Source organism: Moschus berezovskii, chromosome 22, assembly GCF_049115385.1.
Source record: "Moschus berezovskii isolate FMDL1 chromosome 22, NW_MosBer_1.0, whole genome shotgun sequence".
Taxonomy (NCBI): Eukaryota; Metazoa; Chordata; class Mammalia; order Artiodactyla; family Moschidae; genus Moschus; species Moschus berezovskii.
The window spans coordinates 17,161,096-17,186,183 of record NC_142481.1 but is presented as its reverse complement, the minus strand read 5'-3'; the positions used below and the strand labels follow the sequence as shown (position 1 = coordinate 17,186,183).

At 49.4% G+C, this 25,088-nt stretch overlaps 2 protein-coding genes across 6 annotated transcripts; both read left to right on the top strand.

Annotated features, from left to right (window-relative positions):
• The first annotated feature begins 392 nt into the window (after positions 1-392).
• On the top strand, positions 393-12,664 carry HAUS5 (HAUS augmin like complex subunit 5). 3 transcript variants are annotated; one of them, XM_088830722.1, is made up of 19 exons: positions 393-538; positions 1,316-1,378; positions 1,470-1,502; positions 1,637-1,661; positions 2,216-2,321; positions 2,401-2,560; positions 3,656-3,725; positions 3,818-3,900; positions 4,372-4,429; positions 4,584-4,708; positions 4,894-4,957; positions 5,149-5,195; positions 5,421-5,583; positions 5,802-5,882; positions 5,984-6,129; positions 6,314-6,425; positions 6,503-6,635; positions 8,635-8,767; positions 8,924-12,664. In XM_088830722.1, the coding sequence occupies exons 1-19, from the start codon at positions 441-443 to the stop codon at positions 9,039-9,041; spliced, it is 1,818 nt and encodes a 605-aa protein (XP_088686848.1). In that variant the 5' UTR covers positions 393-440; the 3' UTR covers positions 9,042-12,664. The 3 variants fall into 3 exon arrangements, with proteins under 3 accessions (XP_088686848.1, XP_055266766.2, XP_088686849.1); XM_055410791.2 differs by having other exon boundaries at positions 5,065-5,195; positions 8,924-12,663; XM_088830723.1 differs by having other exon boundaries at positions 2,216-2,560; positions 3,660-3,725; positions 5,065-5,195.
• A 4,174-nt stretch (positions 12,665-16,838) lies between these two features.
• Positions 16,839-24,340, top strand: RBM42 (RNA binding motif protein 42). 3 transcript variants are annotated; one of them, XM_055410882.2, is made up of 10 exons: positions 16,839-17,062; positions 17,304-17,448; positions 18,725-18,809; positions 18,911-18,985; positions 20,529-20,594; positions 20,694-20,848; positions 21,312-21,644; positions 21,954-22,071; positions 23,822-24,016; positions 24,097-24,340. In XM_055410882.2, the coding sequence occupies exons 1-10, from the start codon at positions 16,935-16,937 to the stop codon at positions 24,207-24,209; spliced, it is 1,413 nt and encodes a 470-aa protein (XP_055266857.1). In that variant the 5' UTR covers positions 16,839-16,934; the 3' UTR covers positions 24,210-24,340. The 3 variants fall into 3 exon arrangements, with proteins under 3 accessions (XP_055266857.1, XP_055266856.1, XP_055266858.1); XM_055410881.2 differs by having other exon boundaries at positions 16,840-17,062; positions 20,673-20,848; XM_055410883.2 differs by lacking the exon at positions 20,529-20,594 and having other exon boundaries at positions 16,841-17,062.
• The last annotated feature ends 748 nt before the right edge of the window (positions 24,341-25,088 follow it).

The following is a 25,088-nucleotide window of genomic DNA, read 5'->3' as shown; positions in this document are numbered from 1 at the left end:
TAGAAGAAAGCATGCCAGGGAAATATTAGGCTCATGCCAACTGCCCCCGTCTCTCACTCAGACCTGACACCCTGTTTCTGAAATCAAAGGGCAGTAATTTTGGCATCCCCTCGCCTGATTGTCATCCTCCTAGGATGTAAGTCCCATTTTGTCAAGAAAATGAAGGGAGGCCTTCGGGAACCTTTAGCCTCTTAGGGAACAGCTGGTAGTAGGAAAGAAGACGCAGAAGGCAAGCGGATCCCACCGTTTCTTCAAGTTCCTTTCATCTTCGCTATCAGGAATCCCGAGGTAAGAGAGTTGTGGGTCGGCTCTGAGACCCCGCAGAGCAGGAAAGCCCCCGTCTTCCTGGAGACCTTGGCGTCACTTCCGGCGCGCGCGTGACGTCATGGAAGGACGCCACTCTCGAAGAAGGGGCGGGAGGCAGCGGCCTGGTGACTGTCATGGAGTTAGCGCAGCAAGCGCGGGAACTGGGTTGCTGGGCGGCGGAAGAGATGGAGGTGCCCGTGGCGGCCCGGGTCCCGGAGTCGACTCTGCGCAGGTGAGAGCCTCTCTGGGCGTGAGGACTCCCCACCCTGGGGATGGAGTCTCCCGGGATCAGACCCACATCTTCATCCAAAACGCGCCGTCCTCCCCTTCCCCCTCTGCACGAGTGAAAATAACCTTTGAGGACGCTCCTGCCACAGTGCAATTAACCCTCGAGGGCGCTCCTGCCCTGCAGGTAGTAAATCCAGACAGAGGATCCTGAATTGAGTGAGGGCGTCCTGGTGGTGGCTCCCACACTCCCACCCCCATCCTCTGAGGCCACCCCCAGTGGGGTCCCTTGCACTAGTGGGGATCCTCCATGAGTTAGTAATAAAGCTCTCTTTTATCGGTGTGAAAATTGGATCTCCAGGATAAAGCTGTCCCTCAGTACATCACCGCCCACCCCAGCTAGTGAGGACACTCAAGTCAGCAAAGACCGCCCCATTCAAGACTGAATGTATAGGAGTAATGACCCACAGCTGGTCATGAGAGGGCCCTTTCTGGCAGTGTAGCCCTCACCCCACCTCTGGAAGTAACTGGAGATAATCCTTTGCCAGGAGAGAGGGAGCACTCCACCAGGGAATGAGAATACCCCTACCCCCAGTGAGACGCCCAACCTCTCAGTGGCTGAGAACTCCCCAGGAGGGAATACCTTACTCCCAAAAGTATGGACCCTTCCTCCCAAACAGATGAGAATTCCCTAGTAAAGGTCTTACCTCCTCACCACTCTGCTAGTGAGGATCCTCCATCCTGTGTGATGTCCCAGGCATACCTTTACATGCTGTTCCCACAGGCTGTGTCTGGGCCAGGGGGCCGACATCTGGGCCTATGTTTTGCGGCACGTGCACAGCCAGAGGTGAGCCTAGCCACAGAAGGGAAGCTGTGGCAGAGGAGGGGCCCCAGGAGAGCCCCACTGTAACTCCCCTTCCTCCTACCTCTCCATTTAGGAATGTCAGGAAGATCCGGGGAAACCTGCTCTGGTAACTGGTCCTCAAAGCTGTCCCTTTCTGCCTTCCCCAGCCCCATCCAGCCATGTCCCTGCCCCCAGCCTCACACCTCCCGTCTCTCCCCTGGAAGTCCCCATCATCCTCTCACTCTGGTCTCATATCCTCAGGTATGGCCACCAGGACAGTCCGGAGGTGAGAAGCATGTGCTGCAAGGTTTTATTTCATCCAAAAAAAGGATTTATAGATCTTCTGCTCTGGGCCCAGCCTTGTGCTGGGTGATGCCAAGGGTCACTGTGTCACAAGATAGCCCGATCCCTGTACTCACTTGCAGTCCGGGGGGAGGAGGCCTGAGCTGTGAGTGGGGGGACATGGATATGAGGCATCAAAGCCAGGGAGGTTGATGGGAGAAGAGACGGGCTTGGGAGAAATGCTGAGGCCAGTATGGGACCCAGCATGTGCATGATGCCCAGGTGATATCTTGGGGGAGGCTTCCAGGAGACCTCAGGACTCCAGGTATGGGACTCAATGGGAAGATGAGGACTGGAACAGAGACAGGAAACAGGTTGGGGGGACAGATGAGGCAATCCCAGAAGGAAGGAGGGGGATAGGATAGTACCCTGGTGCTCTTCTTCAGGCACTGAAACTGCCTAGGGAAAACCCTGTGCCACGTACCTGGCAGGTAAGAGACTGCTGCCCCACAGAGAGCAGTCAGGCCATGCATCTGATCCTGTATCTGATTCCACCAGGCCCGCCGGAAGTTGGAGTTGGAAGCCACTGTTGCCCGCCTGCGGGCAGAGATCCTGGAGTTAGACCAGAGCCTGGAGCTGATGGAGCAAGAGACTGAGGCTCAGGGTGACCCATGGGGCTGGAGAGATGGGCAGCAGAATGGGGTGAGGGAAAGCACTGATGGCCACCCCTGTTCCTCTCACAGACATGGCCATGGAGCAAAACCTACAGAGCATGCGAGACACCCAGCGCCGTGCTCTCCTCCTCCGGGCTCAAGCTGGGGCCATGCGAAGACAGCAGCGTGGGCTCCAGGATCCCATGCAGCGACTGCAGAATCAGCTCAAGCGCTTGCAGGACATAGAGAGGTGGGCCTCAGGTGTCCGGGGAGCATCCCTCACCAGGCTGGGCATACAGACATTCTTAGAGACCCAGTGCTCTGCCCGGACCCATTCTGGGTTCTAGAATTCTAAGCTCCACTCCTTAGGATTTAATGTCCATGGAGTCAGGAAGTTTTGCCCTCTCAGCCACCTGTTTTTTCAGTGCCTAGAATGGTGCCAGCTGTATATCTAGAACCCCAGTGCTGGGGGGAGAAAAAAAAACAGTAAACAGGGGACAGTCCTGCCCTCGTGGAGCTCACACTCTGATGCAAAGGAGACAAGTCGTAAACTAGGACACAGACAAACCCTATAATCATAGGTAGAGATGAGTGCTATGAAGAAAAGGTGATGTAGAAAAGGAGAGGGAGATGCTACTCCAGGTACAATGGTCAGCGAAAACCTCTCTGAGGATGTTAACCTTTGAGTTTGGGGAGAAATTTCCATGGAGAGGAACAGCAGGAGCAGAGCTCCCTGAGCCTGGCATTTGGAAAGAACAGCCAAGAAGCCAGTTCAGCTTAAATTTTGAAGGCAAGAGGCAGAGTAGTAAGGGAGTAGGTTGGAGAGGTGGACAGAGCGCTGTGGAGGCATTGGAGTTTATTCGGAGGCTGGGTTCATGCCCTGGCTCAGCCACTTACAGCTGTGTAACTTTGGGCAAAGTATTTAACTGCTTTGTGCCTCAGTTTCTAAGTTCTGTAGAAGGGGGATATCTACTGTAAAGGGTAGGTATGATAATTGAGGTATATCATGCAGAGTGCCTAGAAGCGTTCTAATTGAAAACCCATCATGTTTTCAAAGGTTTTGAGCAAAACAGGGATATGATCTGTCTGAGGTTTTAACAGGATGGTTGGCTACTGCTGGGTGGAGAACAGACTGCAGAGGGTAAGAGCAGGGAGATGGATGAGGAGATTAATGCAGTCATCCAGCTGGGAGATGACCGTGATCTCATTTGGGAGTCGGCTTCTGAGATCCAGGCTCAGTGATCCCTGTGACTAGCTTTGCTGGCAGCAGGAGGGAATACCAACCTCTGTGCTGCCAGCTGCCTCCTCCCAGGAACCCCAGCTCCAGCTGAACTTCTCCCTCCAGGAAGGCCAAAGTGGATATAAACTTTGGACCCTTGATATCAGCAGCCCTGGGCCTGGAGCCTGCGGTCCTGGTAAGAGTCCTGGGCCAAGGGGGAGGAAGGTGGAGTGTCCGGGGTTAGATGGACCTCTGGGCCCCCCTCATACTACACCCTCTTCTTCACAGCACGATGTCCGAACAGCCTGCAGCCTGCGGACCCAGTTCCTGCAGAGCCTCCTGAGTCCTCAGGCCCAGGAAGGCAGCGTTCCGTGAGTAGCCCTCGACCACCAGAGACCCTGTAAAGAACCTTGTTACAGACACTGTACCTCTGGACTTTGTCAGCCCCAGGCCCTGCCCTGAAGGGGCTCCCAGGCTGGGAAGAGAGGAAGCAGACCTTTACAGATAGTGATGACCCAGGCAGTTAGGGCTCTCAGAGGGTGGGCAAGCCTGGGAGGCTCTGGGTACCCAGGTAAGGAGGCAGAGAGGATGGGTGCTTTGGTGAGGAGGGATAAAAGGTTGAGAGGATGTTCCAGGTAAACAGCATACATGAAAGGGTCCAAGGCCAAGGCGTTGATAGGCTGTTAAGTGGGACACTCAAGTCTAGCTGGTATAGACGAACCTGGTTTCCAATCTTTAACATGGGGACAGTGACAGCCCCTACCTTACAGAGTGGCATTGATCATTAAAGGGTGAATTAATGGTTCTTGTAACATTCTCTGTCCTCTTCCCCAATTCCACAGAACCCTGCAAGATGACCACTTTGGAACTTCCTACCAGCAGTGGCTTAGCTCAGTGGAGGTGAGGGGCACTCTCAAGAAAGGCTATACCCACTGCCCCATGATTAAACCTCGGGGTGCCGGGACCTCACTCATGATCCCTACCACTTCTCCATGGAGTCCCAGCTCGTCGCCCTGCCCCCATCCTGCCCTGACTTCACCCCTCTCCCCACCAGAGCCTACTGACAAACCACCCACCAGGCCACGTCCTAGCTGCCTTGCAGCATCTGGCTGCAGAGCGGGAGGCAGAGATCCAGTCCCTGTGCAGTGTGGATGGGCTCCAGGATACGGAGAGAACCAGGTGGGATGTTGGTACTCCAAGTCAGCGCAGGGCGGGTGGCTGGGTAAGCTGGGACAGGTCAGGACCAGGCAGGGTGACCTGCCAATGGGAACTGAGGCCTAGTAACCAGTCTGGCAGGTAGGCTGACACTGGTTACCTACAAGGGAACAGGGCTCCTCCCACTACAGCTCAGCCCTTATTCTCAGGTCCCAGGCACCCGACCAGTCAGACTCCAGCCAGACCCTGCCATCCATGGCGCATCTCATCCAGGTGACCCTCCAGGACCCTTCCCAGGACTCCATCCCCTTCCCAACCCAAAACACCTCGGTCCCCTCCCTTCCAGGGACCATGTCACCCTGACTTTGTGCTCGCTCCAGGAGGGCTGGCGGTCTGTGGGTGAGCTGGTCACCCAGCGGGGCCCCCTCCTGAAGGAGCATCAAGTCCTGACCCTGCGCCTCCAGGGCCTGATGGAGAAGGCAGATAGATGTATCCTGGGATCCAGTGAGAGGTGAGGAGTCTCCAAAGGTCATGGTCTCTAGGCCATGTCTCTCCCAGGGGTCTCAGAATATGGACTTCTGCACCCTGGCTCCTGTTTCAGCCTCCCTGCTTGCTCTGCTGGGTCGTCTCCCTATGCTTACCGTTCCTTGTGCATCCTTGCACATCTGATCTCCCTCCTCCACTGAGAGTCTTAGTCACCTTCCTTCTCCTTTGCTCTTTTCTACTTGGGCCGCAGGCAGACTTTGGTGCTGGGGCTCCAGGTCTGTGCCCTGTGGGCCGAACTCAAGGCCCTGCATGCCCTGAGCCAGGAGCTGGAGGAGGCCACAGGGCGGCGGCAGATTCTGCTCCAGGAGCTACAGGCCAAACAGCAACGGATCCTGCGCTGGCGCCAGCTAGTGGTGAGAAGTGGGATTGCAGGAGAAGTGGCCGGTCCTGATGGAGGGCCTGACTCAGACTGGGAGCCCTAAGGAGCCAGAACTGGCCTCCTGGTGAGGGAAGGGGGCCTTGGTGAGATTCCCAAGAGGAGTCGGGGCCTGTGCACAGGGGTGAGCCAGGGGCAGAGGCTGGGAGGTAAAACGGAAAATCAGCCCATATCCATGGCCTCTTGGTTGCCTAGGAGGAGACACAGGAGCAGATCCGCCTGCTCATCAAGGGCAACTCAGCCAGCAAGACACGCCTGTGCCGGAGCCCCGGGGAGGTGAGATAGGAGTTGGGGCCAATTCTGGGGAGGGCTGGGCCTCCTCGGGAGGGGACTAAGCAGCCTCACACTGTCCTTCCAATCCCTTTCCTTCCCCACAGGTGCAAGCTTTGGTTCAGCGAAAAGTGGTCCCCACATCTGAGGCGGTGGCTCCACAGAGCCAGGAGCTGGTGCGGTGTCTAGAGCAGGAAGCCCAGCACCTGCCCCATCTTCCTCTGGGCCCCTTGCTGCAGCACAGCCCCGGAGGGTGAGATAGGGGTTGCCACATACCCTGTTGTAGATGACTGCTACTCCCTGGGCCCACTCCTAAAACACAATCCTAGGGTTCCCAGGCTGCCAGACCTCACCCTCAGCCCTACCTCTGAGTTCCTGGGCCTCTGGAAACCAGCTTCCCTCTCAGTGCCCCCCCCAACCTTTACTTCACTCTGCAGATTACAGCCCTTCCCTACGGTCCTGCCATCCATCCACCAGCTGCATCCTGCATCCCCAAGGGGCTCCAGCCTCATAGCACTGAGCCACACGCTGGGGCTGCCCGCAGGGAAGGTGAGTGCCTGTCCCCTCGGACCTGTCTTCCGACCCCAACCTCTGCCCCAGGTGACTGTCCTTCCTCCTCCCTCCAGGCTCCAGAGCTGCTTCTCCCGAAGGCTGCCTCTCTTCGCCAGGACCTTCTGTTCCTTCAGGACCAACAAAGTCTCCGACACTGGTATCTGCTCCACATGAAGACCAGCCTGCCACCAGGACCATCCACCCAGGGTAGGCCTGTCCCACTTCCTTATCCAACATCCCAGCCCCTTCCCAGCACCTTTAGCCTCCAGAAGAAATCACAAATACCCACTGCGTACACTGTGCCCACTGTGCATTGAGGTCTTTGCTTACTAGTGTCATCTGCACAGCATCCCCGGGGGTTCTCTCCATATTACAGAGGAGGGAACTGAGAAGCAGAGGGCCTGCAAGCTGCCCAGACAGCCGAGCTAGATTTGAACCCAGGCCGTCTGACATGGGTCTGTGCTTCTAACCACTCGGTGACACTGCTCATCAAACTGCCGAATATTCATCCATCATCAAACAGCAGTATACTTGAGTAGTTACAAACCAGCCTGTATAGTTAAACTACTGGATTCTTTTCTCAGCAATCCCTCTTCCTTGCTGCCTGGTCGCCCTCTGCCTCAGTTTCCCCTGCAGTGGAATAAGCATAATCATATTAATAATACCTTACAGAATGGCTGGGAAGACTCAGTCAGGTGACCTGAACAGGGTATTGAGCTGTGGCTGGCTGCAGTTAAGCATTCTGTGTCCCTCGAGTGATGCCAGTCCCTGCTGTCTGCACATGCAGTTTCTTCTAGTTCTTACCATGAGGGAAGGGAGTATAAGACTACAGTTTACAGAAAGGAAGCTAATACTCAGAAGTCCTTTATTCCTGGATTCACTAAGCAAGTACTCACTGCGTATATGCCATGTGCTAGCCCCCAAGAATTCAGTGGGGAGAGAGGTGAGAGCTGTCCAGCCCCAGGGTGTCCTAATTGTAGAAGCAAAGAATTCAAAAGAGAAATAGATGGAAGAGATGGCTTGAAGAGAAGTGAATCAGTGTACTATCAGCAAAGCAGGAAGAGACCATTTTCAGGCCTTTGAGTTTTGAGCTCATTACCACCCCCAGTCTTCAGTGGGCAAGGAGCAGTGTGAAGGAACAGCCAAAACAGCCCAAGATGTGGCACAGCATTGTCTTACTTCGTGGGCATCAAGGACTTTTAACATGTCTATAACTGGAACTCACTTCCCTTTAGTCCAGAAAGCAGTTCTGTTTTTTTCCTTCCTGGTTTCCTTCCCTCGATAAATGACCCCCCTGCCCTCATGCAGGTGCTAAAGCCAGAAACCCAGGAGTCATCCGTTATTTTTCCTAGTCCTCTGAACCCCTACCTTCAACCTGTCAGTAAGCCCTGTCGGTCCCCTCTCCAGAGTGCTCCCATCTGCCCCCTGCCTCACTAGCCTGTGGCTCAAATAATTCCATCTGTCCCTCAGAGTGCCCAAAGAAAGGGCACGTGTCATGCCTGAGGTTACAAGGCCAGGAAGTGGTTCAGGCCCGAAGGGTCTGACCACACTGTTGATCTGCACTTATTCTGAGCTGGGCTTATTCTGAGTCTGTGGAGAGAGACTAGACGAGTCACAGTCCCCAGGGAAGACACCAGGGGAATGAAGGACTGCAGCAGTCTGAGGAAGCAGCTGGGGTGAGGAATGCTGGGAAGAGCTGCCAGGAGGAAAGATGGTGTCTCCAGTGGGCCTGGGGGACAGGTGAGGCTTTTGCTCCAGAGTAGTGAGCAGAGGCCATATGGTGCATTCCTCAAATACTAGGCTTAGAGCTTGGGCTCGGTCTTGAGGCGCTGAGGAGCCTTGGAGAGTTCCAAGCAGGAGAGGGAAAGGATCAGGTTTAGGCCGTGAGATCACTCTGGCTGCCACGTGAAGGATGGACCAGTAAGAGGCCAAGGCTTGGAGCCCAGGAGGGAGGCTGGGGCACAAGCAGGGAAGCAGGTAGGACACTGAGGGATAGACCATGACGACTGAGGGGGAGGGAGGAAGGTATTCAGAAGGATACCTGGGGCATGGTGGGCTTGCTTCTGGTAAGGGGACCTGGGAGGAGAGAGGTTTAGGAGAGATGCTGAGGTGAAGACTAGATGATTGGAGACTTGGTGACTCATTAGCTGCAAGGCACCTGGGAGCCCGAGGATTCAGTGCTGCCCCCTGGGTTTCTAACCTCCAGAGCTGCTGCAGATCCAGGAGTCCCAGGAAAAGGAGCAGAAGGAGAGCCTGGGACAGGCTCTGAAGCGGCTGGAGAACCTGCTGAAACAAGCACTGAAGAGAGTCCCCGAGCTTCAGGGAGCTGTGGGGGACTGGTGAGAGGGGAACGCAACGAGTGGGGGCTGAACTGGGCGCAGCAGGCAGAACTTAGGCCGGGGGAGCTGATGACAAGCAGACCATGGTGTTGCGGGTTGGCTAGTGACGGTCTGGAGGTCCTAGACCTTCCCTCTTAACCCCGTCCCCTTCTGCAGGTGGGAGCAGCCAGGACAAGCTGCCCTCTCCAGGGAGCTCTGCCAAGGCCTGTCGCTGTCCCAGTGGCAGCTGCGCTGGGTGCAGGCCCAAGGTGCCCTGCAGCAGTTGTGCAGATGAAGAGGTAGCTCAAAAAGAAGTCCACAGCTTCGCACTTGTTCATCCCAGCACATCATTCCCTTAAGACCTCCGGCAGAAAGCATTGCCTGGACACATCGGCCTGTGGTCTCTGCCACACCTGCCGCCTGCATCCCCGGCTGTTCTCGGCTCTCTCAATTGCCTTGCCCCATCCTGTCATTGCACTAAAGCCAAAATGAACGAGATACTGTGGGCCCCACCCCAGCTGAAACTCTCCTCATCACTTTTACCCTCAGCAAGAAGTAATCAAGTGCCTGCTGTAAACACTGAGGATCCAGCACTGAAAAAATGGACAGAAGTCCCAGCTTTCGGGGAGTTGCCATTCTAGGACAGGAGAACAGACCACGGACGAAATAAGTAAGCAAAATACCTAGTTCATGGAAGAACTGCTATGAGAAAAAGCGAGTGCAGAGGTGCAAAGTTAAACAGAGGACTGCACAGCAAGGTGACACTCTGTAAAGGCAGAGAGAAGGAAGCACCTGGGCATGTGAGGAGGGCCTGCAGAGGGAAGACTGCAGCGCGTGCAGAGGCCCTAGTGCACACGTGCTGGTGTGAGTGCTGAGGAGGCAGCGTCGCTGTTGGAAGAAGGGAGGTTTAAGAGATGGGATTGTCTTTGAGTTTTTATACAGTTTTTTTTTTTTTTTTACATTTAAATCTTTGAGCCATTTGGAATTTATCCAAATGGATTCCATTTTGTCTTATTTTAAGCACTTACTAAAATTCTCATTCAGAGCAGTGGTCACCTCTAAGGGAGGGGTGGGTGGCAAGGAGGAGCCAAACTTTCTAAAGTTAAAAATATATTGTGTGTTGAAGGTGGCGAGGGTTACACAGGTGTATGGATTTGTCAGAACTAATCTGGCTGTACTCGTTAGGTCTGTGTATTTCACTGTGAACTATCTTCAATCTGTAAAGTAAAATTTTACCCACCTAAACTTTATAAAGTAGATTTAGATACTTTTCATACACTAAACTTCCATGGCTAATTGGGTTGTATGTGGGTTGTATCTGTTTTATCTGGCTGTATCCAAGACCACTGTCTGACTCTTGTGTGCCATCCCCACAGTGTTTTGATTTTAAAGGCTGTGTAATATGTCTTAACTGCAATGACTGGTTGCCATCTTGCCCTTACTTGTCAGTGTTTCCCTGTCTCTACTTGCTGTCTTTTTCTCTTAAATGAAGTTAACTTTATACCAAATTTGGCTGGTTCCAGAAGAAATACATAGATAGGAGTTTTACTGGGGTTGCAGTTAGTCTACCAATGAGGGATATTTGACGTCTTTGAGATTTTAAATCTGATTTTCCACCTCCCTTCCCATCGCTCCTCTCTTGACCTCCAGAGCACCCTCACTCCCAGTGCCCCTCCTGTCCCTAGCTGCTCTTTCTCAGTCTTCACACATCTGCTTTCCCATGTGCCTCCTTAGTGTTCCCCTCTCCTTCTTCTTCTCTTCGTCTCACTTCCCAGCCACCTCCCTACTGAACAAGGTGATCCTTACCCTGTCCTTGCTTAATTTTTTTCTTGTAACATAGCTTCTAACATATACTATTTTAGGTTTATCTTTTATTGTCCTCCTCACACAAAATGTGACCTCCACAAAGGCGAATTCCTCTGTAAACTAGAAGCTGGACAAACTTTCTTCAATTTGATTTGAAATCCATATGCAGTAAGGGGAAATAATACTGACAAAAACATAAAACAAATTTTTACCTGATTTTTTTAAAAAAGGCAACATTAATAAGAAATGACTAATTAGGGAGAAAATACAGTTTATACTATAAAAGGGTGTGTGTGTGTGTGTAGTGTCAAAATGGAAAAGTTTCAAGTCCATAGAAAAATGAACAAAATACATGAATGAATAGTTCTCAGAAAATGCTCAAACTCAATGAGAGAAAAGCTAATGAAAACCCCACTTTGATACATTTCCTACCTGTCAGACAGGGAAAAGGAAACCTGTGATTTTGGCATCTCCCTCTGTCGACAAGGCGGAGGGAAACAGCACTCTGATGTATCAGTGGGTGTGCCATATGGAACACCTGTGAGAGAATCTCCAGCAAAACTATATACTCTTTGCCAAAACAATGCTACCTATAGGAATCTACCCCGAAGACATACTAGGCGAAACATAAGTTGTGGGACGTTGTACAAAACTACTAGATGACATCTTCAGAAAGTCAGTGGGGGTACAGAGGGGACTGTTTTAGATTAAAGAGACATGACAGCCAAATGTAATGCAAGATATTGATTGAATCACAGGCTGTTGTGATTTTTAAGTGTTTGGGTTTGAAAGTACATTTTTAAATCAATGGAAATTTTCATAAGAGAAACGGAAAATTGGTATATTGGAAAATGTATCTTTATTACATTTCTTTGGTGTGATAATGGTATTGTGGTCAGGTGAGAGAATGTGTACGAAGTATTAAGGATGATGTCTGCAACTTACTTTCAAGTAGTCTTATTGTTCATAATACTGATTTTTTTATTTTGATAAGTTTAAAATTTTGAGACCCAACATCATATATTTTGAAATTATATATATTAGACTAAAGCATATAAGTATCTATGCTAACATTACTGGGGACCAAGTTTTTAATGCAAGTGAAAAGAAATACAAATATAAGAAGTAATAACCCTGTGATCTTTCATTTGAATTGGAAATACCAGGATGAATTCATGGGTTTTCCTCTTTCTTAAACAAACAACAACAACAACAAAAATATATATATATACATATATAGTTCCCGAGCTAAGTCCACAGAAAAACTCTACATACAACAACCCAGTAACCCTCATGCCCAGGTTGTGGTCTCTAAATACCACTTCTGACTCAGAGGAACCAAGGATCCTTGGGAAAATAACTGATTCTAGTCTGGGGCAAGAAATGTGCAAAATGAGTATGAAGCATTTTGCGCCAGCAGCGAGGAAGTATCTACTGGGATTGAGTCAAAGGACTCAGAAGTCAATATGAAGAGGTTGTTGATGCTTAGTCACTAAGTCATGTCCGACTCTGCGACCCCATGGACTGTAGCCCACCAGGCTCCTCTTGTTCATGGGATTTCCCAAGCAAGAGTACTCAAGTGGGTTGCCAGATCTTCCAGACCCAGGGATGAACCCAAGTCTCCTGCATTGCAGGTGTATTTTTTTACCTCCGAGCCATCAGGCAATCCCATTAACTTTAATAATACTCTATCTTAATAGCAACTTCACTTACCTTGAATCTAAAATTTGTAGTTGGGCCCACATACTCAATGCTGTGCTTTTACAGTACCCAGGAGGATGATAAATTTTGAAGCATTCATTGCAGTAGTTTGCACTACAGTCCATGCAACTTTTTGTGGATTCTTGAGGCGATGGTTTACAAAGGTCACACATACTGGCTGTGGCTGCCCTGGCTGCCTGCCATTATCTTTCAACAATAATTTCCCAAGTGAAATTTCAAAACAGACCACTGATTCCCCACTTTCCAAGATCCACATCATGCTCACAGCCAGGACAAGGAAAAGTAGTTGTCCTAGGGGTCAATGAATTGCACTTCCAGCCTGTGTATTTAGTAAATCTTTGTTTAGTTACATCAGTAGGAAATGAATAGAATGAAAAAGGAGGGGTCATGTTTTGGAAAGATATGTATCTAAATATATGTATTCCAAAACAATACTCAACATGGCTCCGTATTAATCAATTTGTGTACCAAAAAAAAAAAAATGGGTTTTCCTTGGCATATGAAAGATAAGCCAAAGCTGCTGCTGCTGCTGCTGCTAAGTCGCTTCAGTCGTGTCCGACTCTGTGCGACCCCATAGACGGCAGCCCACTAGGCTCCTCTGTCCCTGGGATTCTCCAGGCAGTTATTAAAAAGAAATTATTCTATAAAAAAAATCTCAGAAAAACATTAAATCAAACAGATATGTGAACTAAACATATAATGCAATAGTACACAGGGTCAAGATCTTTTGAAAGCACACAGCTAACCTTTATAGTTATTTTTATATATCATACCCACAGGAATTTGGCTTGCACTTAAATGAAAACATCCTTGACTGATTGATAGGAACTCAGTTTATACATAGAAGAGCAGAAGTCCTTACCCCAGCCATGGTCCATGGATTGACTCCAGGAAGATTCAAATAGTTTAGTAAACCATTTGAAATTGTATGGAAATTTTTGCATCTATGTGTCCATACATATTGGCTAAAGATGGGACATTTTGAGCAGCAATCAGAATGATTTGAAGCACATAAATATGTTAGAAAATGTAAGTTTATATTGATACTCATACACACGTACCGCATTGGTCCTTTGAAGGGTGCTAGTAACCAACTCATTTCTTCCCTCCCTCCCATAAAATAGGGAAAGAATCAGGCATTTTCTGTCTTCTGTTTGGCACTTTCTGTTTTCTGTTTGTGAAAAAGTAACCCAAGTTCTGAAAAGAGGAAGTTTATTAAAGTCACAAATGATTTTAGAGAGAATGATAAAATTTGAAAACCACTATCTTCAATACATTAATGAAGTAATAGATACAGGTGATGATGATCAAGTGCTGCTGAAACTTAATGGAAGGGCTGATTGAGCTTTTTAAAATGGATGAACAGGATGACACTGCTGATCAATCTTGGCATCACTGAGGCAGGACAACCAGACACCACCCGCTGCTGACAGGACAGTGGTGGTTTTAGTCACTAAGTCATGTCCAACTCTTGCGACCCCATGGACTGTAACCTGCCAGGTTCCTCCATGGGATTCTCCAGGCAAGAATACTGGAGTGCGTAGCTATTTCCTTCTCCAGGGGATTTTCCCAATCCAGGGATCGAACCTGCGTCTCCTGCATTGCAGGCAGATTCTTTACCGGACTGAGCTACATGTAGGATTCAATGGCTACTGTATAACAACACTACCTCTTAAGCATTCTTTTACAAAATTAAACCTAAATCTAATCAAGCTTCTGTCAAGAAAGGGAGAGGAGCCAGTGAGGAACAAGTGAAACAATATAATCAGTTAAATCCAAAATGTGAGAAATCCAATAGGACAAGTGATCAGTTTCTCCAACAAATAGGGAAAAAGAGAGAAGATCTGGGGGAGAAAGAAAAGAAAAAATGAGGAAGATACAGAGAAGGACATTTTTCAGGTTAAAAAAAAAAGACTTAAAAGCTGAAACAATTTGAGCAACAAAATAATTATTGAATAATAACCAAAAGTATAAGATATCCATCAGTTCATACTGATACAAATGATTTAATAGTTAAATGAAGGGGGTACACTAGACATCCCCTATGCAAGACAAAGAGCTTGAAAAGGTTTTTTGTTTTTAATTGAAGGAAACTGCTTTACAATTTGTGTTGGTTTCTGCCATACATCAACATGAATCATACACAGTTATACATATGTCCCCTTCCTCTTGAACTTCCCTCCCTCCTTTCACCCCATCCCACTGCTCTAGGTTGTCACAGAGCCCCGGGTTGAGTTCCCTGAGTCATTCAGCAAATTCCCACTGGCTGGCTCTTCTACATAAGGCAGTGTTTATGTTTCCATGCTACTCTCTCCATTCGTCACACTCTCTCCTTCCCCTCCCCCTGCATGTCAGCAAGTCTGTTCTCTAGGTCCAAGTCTATTCTTGCCCAGCAAATAGATTCATCAGTACCATTTTTTTAGATTTCATATATATATATATATGTTAATATATGATATTTGTTTTCCTCTTTTCTTACTTCCCTTTGCATAATAGGCACTGCTGCTGCTAAGTCGCTTCAGTCGTGTCTGACTCTGAGCGACCCCATAGACGGCAGCCCACCAGGCTCCGCCGTCCCTGGGATTCTCCAGGCAAGAACACTGGAGTGGGTTGCCATTTCCTTCTCCAATAATAGGCACTAGATTCATCCAACTCATAGAACTGACTCAAATGTGTTCATTTTTATGGCTGAATAATATTCCATTATATATATATATATACCACAGCTTCTTTATCCATTCATCTATTGCTGGACATCTCGGTTGCTTCCATGTCCTAGCTATTGTAAATAGTGCTACAATGAACATTGGGGTACATGTGTCTTTTTCAATTATGGTTTTCTCAGGATACATGCCAAGTAGTGGGATTGTTGGGTCATATGGTAGTTTTATTCCTAGTTTTCTTAAGGATTCTTCATACTGTCTTCCGTAGTGACTTTATCACCTTACATTGCCATCAGTGGTGCAAGAGGGCTGAAAAGGGAGGTTTCTTTTTTTTAAGTAACTTTACAGTAGAGACCTGACAAGTGCTACCTCAGGAGATTAAAGTTAACAATAATTAATCTTGACAGTATGTACCCTTGATATGATAAAAATTGCACTTTACCTCTGTGGTCTTCCCCCCACCTCAAAAAAATATAACCTCAGCCTAATAATGAGAAAAACATCAGAGAGGTCCCAAATGTGAAATATTCTACATAACACATGACCAGTATTCCTCAAAACTATCAAAGTCATGAAAAAAGAAACTGTCACTGGCAAGAAGAGCTTAAGGAAACATGACAACTATATGTTACGTGTTATCCTGGATGGAATGTTTGAACAGAAAACAGATAAGGTAAACACTAGGAAAACTGAATAAATTACAGACTCTAGTTAATAATTTTTAAGGTATCTTATTCTCTTATTATAATATCTCTGGCACAGAAGCAACCAAACTATTTTAACAAATCACTCATTTATGCTGATTCAAAATGGAACTTCAAGAAACCAAGGCAGGCAGTAAAATTAAGTTTTAAGGGGTGGGATGGGGGGTGAAGGAGACTGACCCACTGACCAAATGAAATGTGGGCCTTACTTGGATCCTGATTTTTACAATACTATTGTAATATAAAGACATTTTGAGGCAGGGAAAGTATAACGCAATCTAGGTGTACGATGATAGGACAGTTTCCTGGATGTGAACATGGTATTTTTTTCTTTTAAATACACCTTATTTAATAGACATCTGTTACACATTATGAAGCAAGTACAGGCGAATTGACAGATGTCTTCAATTTGCTATAATGTAAAGCAAAAAAAGTATAGACAAAACAAGAAGGGTAAAATTTTAGTAAATTCTTGAGAGGCACGTGGATGTTCGTTATATTATTCTCCCTACTACTGTGTAGTTTTGAAAATATCCATAAAACATCTTGAGGACTAAAAAAAGAGAGAGCTGTGTCTCAAGAAAGCACAAACACCAAAACTATACACGTGATCTTCTGAGGTGACATATTTGACTACTATCCCTTGGCCTTTGCATGAACTATTCATCCTACCCAGAGTCTCTATACTCATTTTATCTAGCAGAAGTCTTCAGGTGTCACCTCCTCCTCCAGGAAGCCTGGGTCAGGCGCCTTCTCTGAAATTCCCACATCATGGTCCTGGTTTTTCTGGAACTCACTGGTAGCGTGTCCGAAAGTGGGCGACCACGGCTTCCAGCTGTCTCCAGCCCCATCCTGCCCTGGGGTGACTGGGACGTCACTGTGTTTTAAAACTTCCGGAACGGGTCTCGCGGTGGCAAAGGAGGGACCTCCGAACTTCCCAGAGTTCTCAAAGGTCAAGTTTTCACTTTACGGGCGGGCTGTGTTTCCCCATGAAGGCGTGGCCGTCTCTCTGGGTTGCACGCCCCTAAACGCAGTTTCTTCCGTTGACTCCGACTCTCTGACTGGCTTATATTTCTCCTTGGGGGCGGGCCCTCTGGGTGTGGCCAGGTTTTCATTGGCCCTCACTCCAAAAGCCAGCACTGTTGACGCATGATGTCATGTATCGGCGCCCGTCGCTTTCGCTGATACGTCATCCGCGGGCGCCCACCCTGACGTAGCCAGAGAGTATACAGCGGAACCGGCGGAGGCGACTGAGCTGAGGTGGTAGTACCGGCGACAGAGAAGGCAGCAGCGATGGCCGGAGCGGGGCCAGCCCCGGGCCTCCCGGGAGCAGGAGGACCTGTGGTTCCGGGCCCTGGTGCCGGCATCCCGGGAAAGAGCGGCGAGGAACGCTTGAAGGAGATGGAGGCGGAGATGGCCCTGTAAGGCCCGCAATAGGGAGCGATAAAAGGCGTCCTAGAGTCAGAGTCTCCGAGCCCTGGAGCCTCCAGGCCACGATAGACTCGATATATAGTTCTGTCTTGGGGAAATGGGACTTTTGGAATTGTGGGGACGAGAGTTAAGGAGGAGAGGTTGGCAGGGGTGAAGGCGCTGTCGCGATATACCCACCGTTTCAGAATTGGTGCAAGGTCCTGAGCTGTGGTGTCTGTCCTGCCTTCCCAGGTTTGAGCAGGAAGTTCTGGGGGCTCCCGTAACAGGAATCCCAACTGCCGTGCCTGCGGTGCCCACAGTCCCCACGGTTGAAGCGATGCAAGTCCCAGCAGCTCCTGTGATCCGCCCAATTATCGCGACCAACACATACCAGCAGGTACGGCTGAAGTAAGGCATAGAAGAGAGCACAATGCCTCAGACACACGTTTGTATACAGAGAGCTGTCGACATGCTGGCTTGTTGATTAATTAGCATGACAAATATTTTAAGTGTCAGGCACTGAGGACTCAGTAACGACTGAGGCAGTAATTCTGCCCTTTGCTTGCTTTTATTCTAGATCATGGTGGCCAGTAGAACTTTCTGCAATGATGGAAATGTCCTGTATTTATTTAAAATTTGTATTAGAGTTGCATAGTTCCTCAGTCTCATTAATCACATTCAAGTTCTCCATATTTAACTATACGTGACTAGTGGAGAAAGAGATTACCAAAAAGTGAACAAGTAAATGAAACTTGTTCATTCTCTCCACAAATAATTTTCAGGTGCCTCTTCTGCGCCAGGTGCTAATCTAGGCCCTAGACATATAGCAGAGAATGAAACAGAAACATTCACTACCTTTTTGGAGTTTCTATTTTACTGTGGAGAGACAGATTAAAGTAGATTAAGAAGGGCAGAATTTCGTCAGCATGGTCAGGGAAGACCTTTCTGAGGAGGTGATATCTAAGCAAAGATATAAAGAGCATGATGGAGGGAACTATGCAGATATCTGGGGAAAGAGTATTCCCAGACAACTGTTGATCTGCAAAGGCCATGAGGTAGGTGCATACCTGACATGTTCAAGGACCAGCAGGGAGAACAGGGTGGCTGGAATGGAGTGAGCAAGGGCGAGGATAGGAGGAGACATGGGCAGAGCGGTGATAGAAACAGATCTAGTAGGACCTTGAGGGTCACCAGAAGGACCTTGGTTTTTACTCTGGGATGAGAAGCAGTTGAAGGATTTTGAGCAATGAGGTGATATGGTCCAACTTAGATGTCACCAGGGTCACTTTGGCTGTGTTTAGAAGACATTGTAAGGGTCAAGCAGTCTGAGGAAGAGGCTACCATCATACTCTAGGCAAGAGATAATGGTGGCTTGGAGCAGAGTGGTGGCATGGGAGATGAGGAGGACAAGCTGGACATAGTTTCAGGGAGTGCTGAGTGCTTTGGGGAAGATGAAGCAGGATGATGAAAGAAGTTGCACCAGGGAGGGACTGAGGACACCTTGAGCTAGTGTGATCCCAGAAGCCTCTCTGAAAAGTGATGTTTTAGCTGAGACCTAAAGTTTGAGAGAGAGCCACACAGTGCAAAGAACAAAACCCTTGGTTCCCAGGTGAGCCTGCCAGGCAGCTTGGGGGCACTGAGTCAGACCCCTCACCCCAACCCCCATCCAACAGGTCCAACAGACTCTGGAGGCCCGAGCAGCTGCTGCAGCCACAGTGGTTCCTCCCATGGTGGGTGGCCCACCTTTTGTGGGTCCAGGTAAGTAAGGAGTGGTGGGACGAGGGAAGCAGGGTGGTAAAAAGGGAAGCCTGGGACTCTCCTCCCCACCACCCCCATCCTCATCACTCCCCTCCCAACAGTTGGCTTTGGCCCTGGTGATCGGAGTCACCTGGACAGTCCAGAGGCTCGAGAAGCCATGTTCCTGCGGCGAGCAGGTAGGTCTGAGGCCAGAGAATCCCACATTTCACCAGGCACTCTTGTTTTGACTACTTCACCCTCTCCACTTCATCCCCAAGATATCATTGTCTTTCTAAAGCATAAACCTAATCATGTACCTCGTGATTTGGCCTTAATTACTGGGTCATTGCAAACCAGCCCCTTTATTGTGACTCCTAATCCGTATTCTTTGCTGTTTCATCATAGCATTTCATCATAGCACTTCATGTGCTATAAAGCTATATAGCTTTATAACAAGTTATACGACTTACTTGTTTATTATGATTATCATCTTTTGCTTCCTCTAAAATATAACATCTGTGAGGGTGCCTGCCATCTTGTAAGCATTACATGCTCTCTGTTGATGGAATGAACAAACCAGACCATCAAACAAGCACCTGTGGTCCTCACCTGATAGTCAAGACCTTATATCAGCCAGCCCCTTGCAGAGAGAGATCCCCATTTCCTTCCCTGGAGCCCCAAACATTGCTGGGATGTGCCAGCAAGGCTCTTGTTGAGATCCCTTCCCTCTCCTGCTCATTGTCACCCAACTTTTAACCTTCCAAACCTATCAACTAAACCAAAATCTAGCTAACCAAAATCAACTAAAATATATTGTCTCCACAGGACACTCTTACTTTGTATTGTTGAGATGACATTTATACACACAGCCAATTTTTGTGACATTAACTTCCTTACATGTAGGAAAAGGATATGTGTTCTGTAATGTTCTGATGTCATCTCATTAGATCAAACTTGTTAATTGTGTCGCTTAAATCCTGATAGCCTCTTTTACCTGATATCTGAGGTTTAATATCTCCTATACTTTCATATGGTTTTGATGAAAGTGCACATCTGACCTAGTCACCCTGCCCAGCTTCCAGCCCTGCTGTGGCACCCTAGTACCCTCCAGAGGACAACCACTGAAACAGTCTTTCATCCACCAAGACTATGCTTGGATGCCTACTGACCTCTTGACCATCCTCTTATGATGCTCTCCAACTCCTGACTTCCCCTTTTGGAATTACGCTAAACTAAAGAGGGAAAGATTTTGGTTTATAAGTGTTCTCCTTGCCAGTAATATTTCCAGACTTAACCTTTGCATTACCAGCTCTTCATTATCCTTTGGGTCTCAGCTCACAGGTCCCTTTCTTTCAGAAGCCTTCTCTAGTCCCCCTGGTGTCCCTCTTCTGAGCTCCCTACTGCCAGCCGCGGTCACTGGGTTTCCCCCATCCCAGCCCTGATCACTCTGGCTGTCACTCTGGTGATGAGTATGTTCTTTCCTGCTCTGGACCAGGAGCTCCCCTAGGGCCTATGGTCTTTAGGTGTGCCCCTAGCATTGCCCAGGACAGGGCCGGGCCCAGAGGAGATCATCAGTGGTAAGTGTTTTGCTGAATGAACAAATGAAAAGGACCCTGCATCTCACAGAGGGTTTCCCAGGCTCTTCGGCAGAATTACCTGGGTGCTCAGAGCACCCACAGGCGCATACCTTTCCCTGAGTGCCCCAGTCCCCCTTGACACACAGCCTCATCTCTCCCACAGCTGTGGCCCCCCAGAGTGCCACTATCCTGCGTCCAGCCTTCGTCCCTCACGTGCTGCAGAGAGCAGGTGAGGGGGCCAAGGCCATCATCCCTGCCACGTAACTCCTCCCCAGGTCCTCCAGCTCCCCCACTAACACCCTGACAGATTCTGCTCTTACCTCTGCAGCAGCTGGGCCCCGCCCTATGGCCCTGAGGCCCCCTCACCAGGCCCTCGTGGGCCCCCCACTACCTGGGCCCCCTGGACCACCTATGATGCTGCCACCAATGGCTCGGGCCCCCGGACCGCCCTTGGGCTCCATGGCTGCTCTGAGGCCTCCTCTGGTGAGTTGGTCAGGGAACTGAGGGTCAGGTGCAGTGGACAGAGAGACCCTCATCCTGGCCTGATGAGCTGTGTCCACCCCATCTGCCTTCCCCCGACTTTACATGTCTCTGCCTCTGTCTTTCCCTGTTTCTTCCTGTGGCCATATCATTCTGTTTTTTGCTTTGTTTGAGGGAAGTTTAGAGAGAAAACACAAAATTAGGTGTATTTCTCTTTGTATGTCTATTTTTCCTTTGTCCCTCTTTTTCTGTCTTTATTTATTTATTGGTCCCTGGGTTTGTCTGTCTCTCTGCCTGTTTCTCTGTCCCTGTGTTGGTCTGATAGGAACAGAGACACTGTTCCCTGTCTTGGTGTCTCTTGCCTGCTCTCTGGCTCCGGTGCCCTTGCTCTGCTGTACAGGATAGGGATGAGAGGGAGGTCTGAGCCTGTGATCTGGCCCCCCTCATGCCCTCCTTTTGCCCACAGGAAGAGCCAGCAACACCCCGAGAGCTGGGCCTGGGCCTCGGGTTGGGCCTGAAAGAGAAGGAAGAGGCTGTGGTGGCGGCAGCAGCCGGGCTGGAGGAGGCTAGCGCAGCAGTGGCAGTGGGAGCCGGGGGCGCCCCAGCTGGCCCTGCAGTCATTGGGCCCAGCCTGCCACTGGCCCTGGCCATGCCTCTGCCTGAGCCTGAACCCCTGCCCCTCCCACTGGAAGTTGTGCGAGGCCTACTGCCCCCACTGCGCATTCCTGAGCTCCTGTCCTTGCGTCCGAGACCCCGGCCACCTCGCCCTGAGCCACCCCCTGGCCTCATGGCTCTTGAGGTAAGCAGGGAGCAGAGTAATGGGGGACAGAAAGGGCTGGATGGGCAGACAGCAGCCGATTGTCTTCCCCACACAGAAACACGGGTCATCTGTCCGTGGAGGTAGGAGGGACCCAGGAAATTGGCAGGTTTGGGAGAACATGGGGAAGAGGGAGGCAGACACACACATACACCTGACACCCAGAAGCATATCCTGTGCTTTAACTGTGGAGACAGGAGAACTAGCAGGACCAAATGGGCGAGCCTGAAGGGGGCAGATGGGCCCAAGAGACTCAGATCTAGCCCTTGGCACCCTTCCTTTCCTCTGTAGGTGCCGGAACCTCTGAGTGAGGACAAGAAGAAAGGGAAACCAGAGAAACTGAAGCGCTGCATTCGCACGGCAGCCGGGAGCAGCTGGGAAGACCCCAGCCTGCTAGAGTGGGATGCAGGTGAGTGGGCTCGAGTGCAGGGTTCGTGCTGCTCAGCCAAGGAAGGTGAACCGGGTAGCTCCACACCTCACTGTAGGGCAGCAGTGTTAGCCCACCTCCTGGAGAGCCAGACTGTGGCTCAGGGGGCAGCCCTTACCCAGCCACTGAACAGAACTGGGGAAAGGCGATTGGTGCATAGGACCTCTGGCCCATTTCATTCATGAGGTGCCTGGCTTGTTAAAGGAGAAAGACCATTCTTTTTTTTTTTCCCTAACTTTTTGTCAGAAATTTTAAATTTCTCACAGTTGCACAGTTAACTATATATCAACCACCTAGATTCATCAATTAACATCTTGCTATCTTCACTGTAACCCTCCATGTGTATCTTTTTTTGGTTTTTGCTCAATCATGTGAAGTAATTTATAAATGAGGTTATCACTTCAGTCCTAAATACCTTAATATTCATCTCCTAAGAAAAGTAATATTTTCTTTCATATCATTACTTGGTTAACACATCTAAGAAAATTAACAGTAACTCTATGTTGTCTCATGTTCTGTTTATATTGTGATTTTCTCAGTTGTCTCCAAACTATCTTCTTATAGCTGTTTTTCCCCTAAACCAGGAGGCATGTAGTTTTGTGTCACTAGATTATCTTTTAAAGAGAATTGTCTCCCTCCCGCTGCTTTGTCTTAGGTATAATAGTTTTTTTGAAGTGTTCAGATCAATTGTTTCATGGACGGTCCTACTCTCTTAAGTTTGACATATTAATTCTGCCTTGGGTGACCTAACTTGTTCAAGAGTGCCCTCAGGCACCACCAAAGCTCTGAGGCAACCACAGTTGTAGCCAAGGAAAGGGGCCTAAGTCCCACCCAACTCCTTTACTTCTGCCTCTTTTCCTGGGACCATCTGCCCACCCCAGGCCAGAGCCATACAGCACTGGCCCAGAGGTGGCTAGGTGGTAGACTCTAATTCTGTGACCTTGGACAAGTCACTCAGCCTTTCAAGCCTCATTTTCCAGCAAGGGGATAGTAATAGTACATGCTCATGGGGGAAGGGATTCTTTGAGCTTGAGCACATTTGGTCAAGACCAGGCTCAGCCTAGGAGGTATATCCAAAAATGGCAGCTGAAGTTGACCTTGGAGAAGAATCAGGCAGTGTGTTCAGGTTTCAGGGACTCAAAGGGGATCAGCGTGGGCTTTGCAGAGGAGGCAGAGCTGAGGAATGAAGTCTGCGGTCCCGGGGTGCCATTATGGGAACCAGTGGGTGTCAGGGGCCCAGGGAGTGTCCATGGAGAGGTGTTCAGGAGACCAAAGGATGCTGGGGGCTCAGAGGACAGGCCAGGGGTGTAATGACAAAGGTAGGGGCTTCATCACAGGAGTGGGTGAGGTGGCCCTGGGGTGAGGCAGGGCAGTGCCATTAGTTGAAAGTGAAGGCTCTGGAGTCAGGTAGATGCCTGAGTTCTTGTCCCAGCTCTGCTGCTTGCTGATTAACTTTGGGCAGGTGACTTGACCTCTCTGTGCCTTGGCGTAAAGGGCTGTTGGGAATGCCAAGTATCTGAAAACTTTATGGGTGCTTTGCAGAGAGCCTAGCACAGGGTAAATACTATCCAAGTGTTGGCTGTTATAACTAACAGGACCTCGGGTCAAGACTGCTGGGATACAGAGGGAAAGAGAGCTTGGGGGATGCTCCCAGAGAAGGTGGGATCATTTCAGTAAGACGGACACTGGGCCACACATGTGTATCCTCTGATCTTTCCTCTCCCAACCCCAGATGACTTCCGGATCTTCTGTGGGGACCTAGGCAACGAGGTGAACGATGACATCTTGGCCCGAGCCTTCAGCCGCTTCCCATCCTTCCTTAAGGCTAAGGTGATCCGCGACAAGCGCACGGGCAAGACCAAGGGTTATGGCTTCGTCAGCTTTAAGGACCCCAGTGACTATGTGCGCGCCATGCGTGAGATGAATGGTGAGTGCGGTTTCCCCTAGGTTCAGTGGGCATGGCAGGCATTTGGGCTGAGCCTGACCTTGAGCTCTCTCTTCCCACAGGGAAATATGTGGGCTCACGCCCCATCAAGCTGCGCAAGAGCATGTGGAAGGACCGGAACCTGGACGTGGTGCGCAAGAAGCAGAAGGAGAAGAAGAAACTGGGCCTGAGATAGGGTCTGTGGCCAGGCACCCGCTCCCATCCGGCCGGGCGCTGGTTCCTCCCCACAGTTCTTTGGAAAACCCTCAACTGTCTACCCACCCATCCTCCCCAACACCAGTTTCAATAAATTTACGTTCATTTCCATCCTTGGCTAGGCTTAGAAGCACTCTTTGGAAAGCAGGGCTTAGCATCCCCCACTCTGGAGACAGTGGGGAGCCTTGGAAGTTTACATAAAGATGCAGATGGACGTTTTCAATGCTGCTACTTGCCCGTTAGATCTTCTTGAAACCTCTTTAAGTGTACACTGAGTGCAGCCCATTCCTCCGAGGAGGAAGTAGAGGCTTAGCGCAAGGTCAAAGCCAAGTGGAGGCTCAACACCAGTGGTCTTCTGACTCCACCTTGTGTTCTCAGCACCAAGGTAGTGGGTCTTCTGGGCCCTGCCCTTCTGGATCAGAGCTTTCCAGGCTTTCATTCATTCATCCACTTTCATCAAGGACCTGGACAGTGTGTGGATACAGTGGTAACAGTGTTCCTAGCTAATGGTTCAGTGGCAGAGATAGGGCCATTGCCAGACAATGACAGCCCAGAGTTATCAGGGTTGGGATGCGGAACCATCCCTAGGAGTCCAGGGATGACTGAAGGCACTGGCCATTTCTGAAACTATTTCATTCTCTTCCTATTAATATCATTCTCTCTCCTTGTCTGCCCTTCTTACCCTTTAGGTCTCTGAGACTTTTCCAGTTTCTTCACTCTGCCAAAACCTAGTCGACTTCTGCTGTCTCTTTGAGTGTTTATGCTTCCTTCTGTTTCTCTTGAGTCCCTCTCTGCTTCTTGTCTCTTTCTGAATGTCTCTGAGTTTCTCCTCTCTTTCCATCTGTAAGTCTCTCCCCAG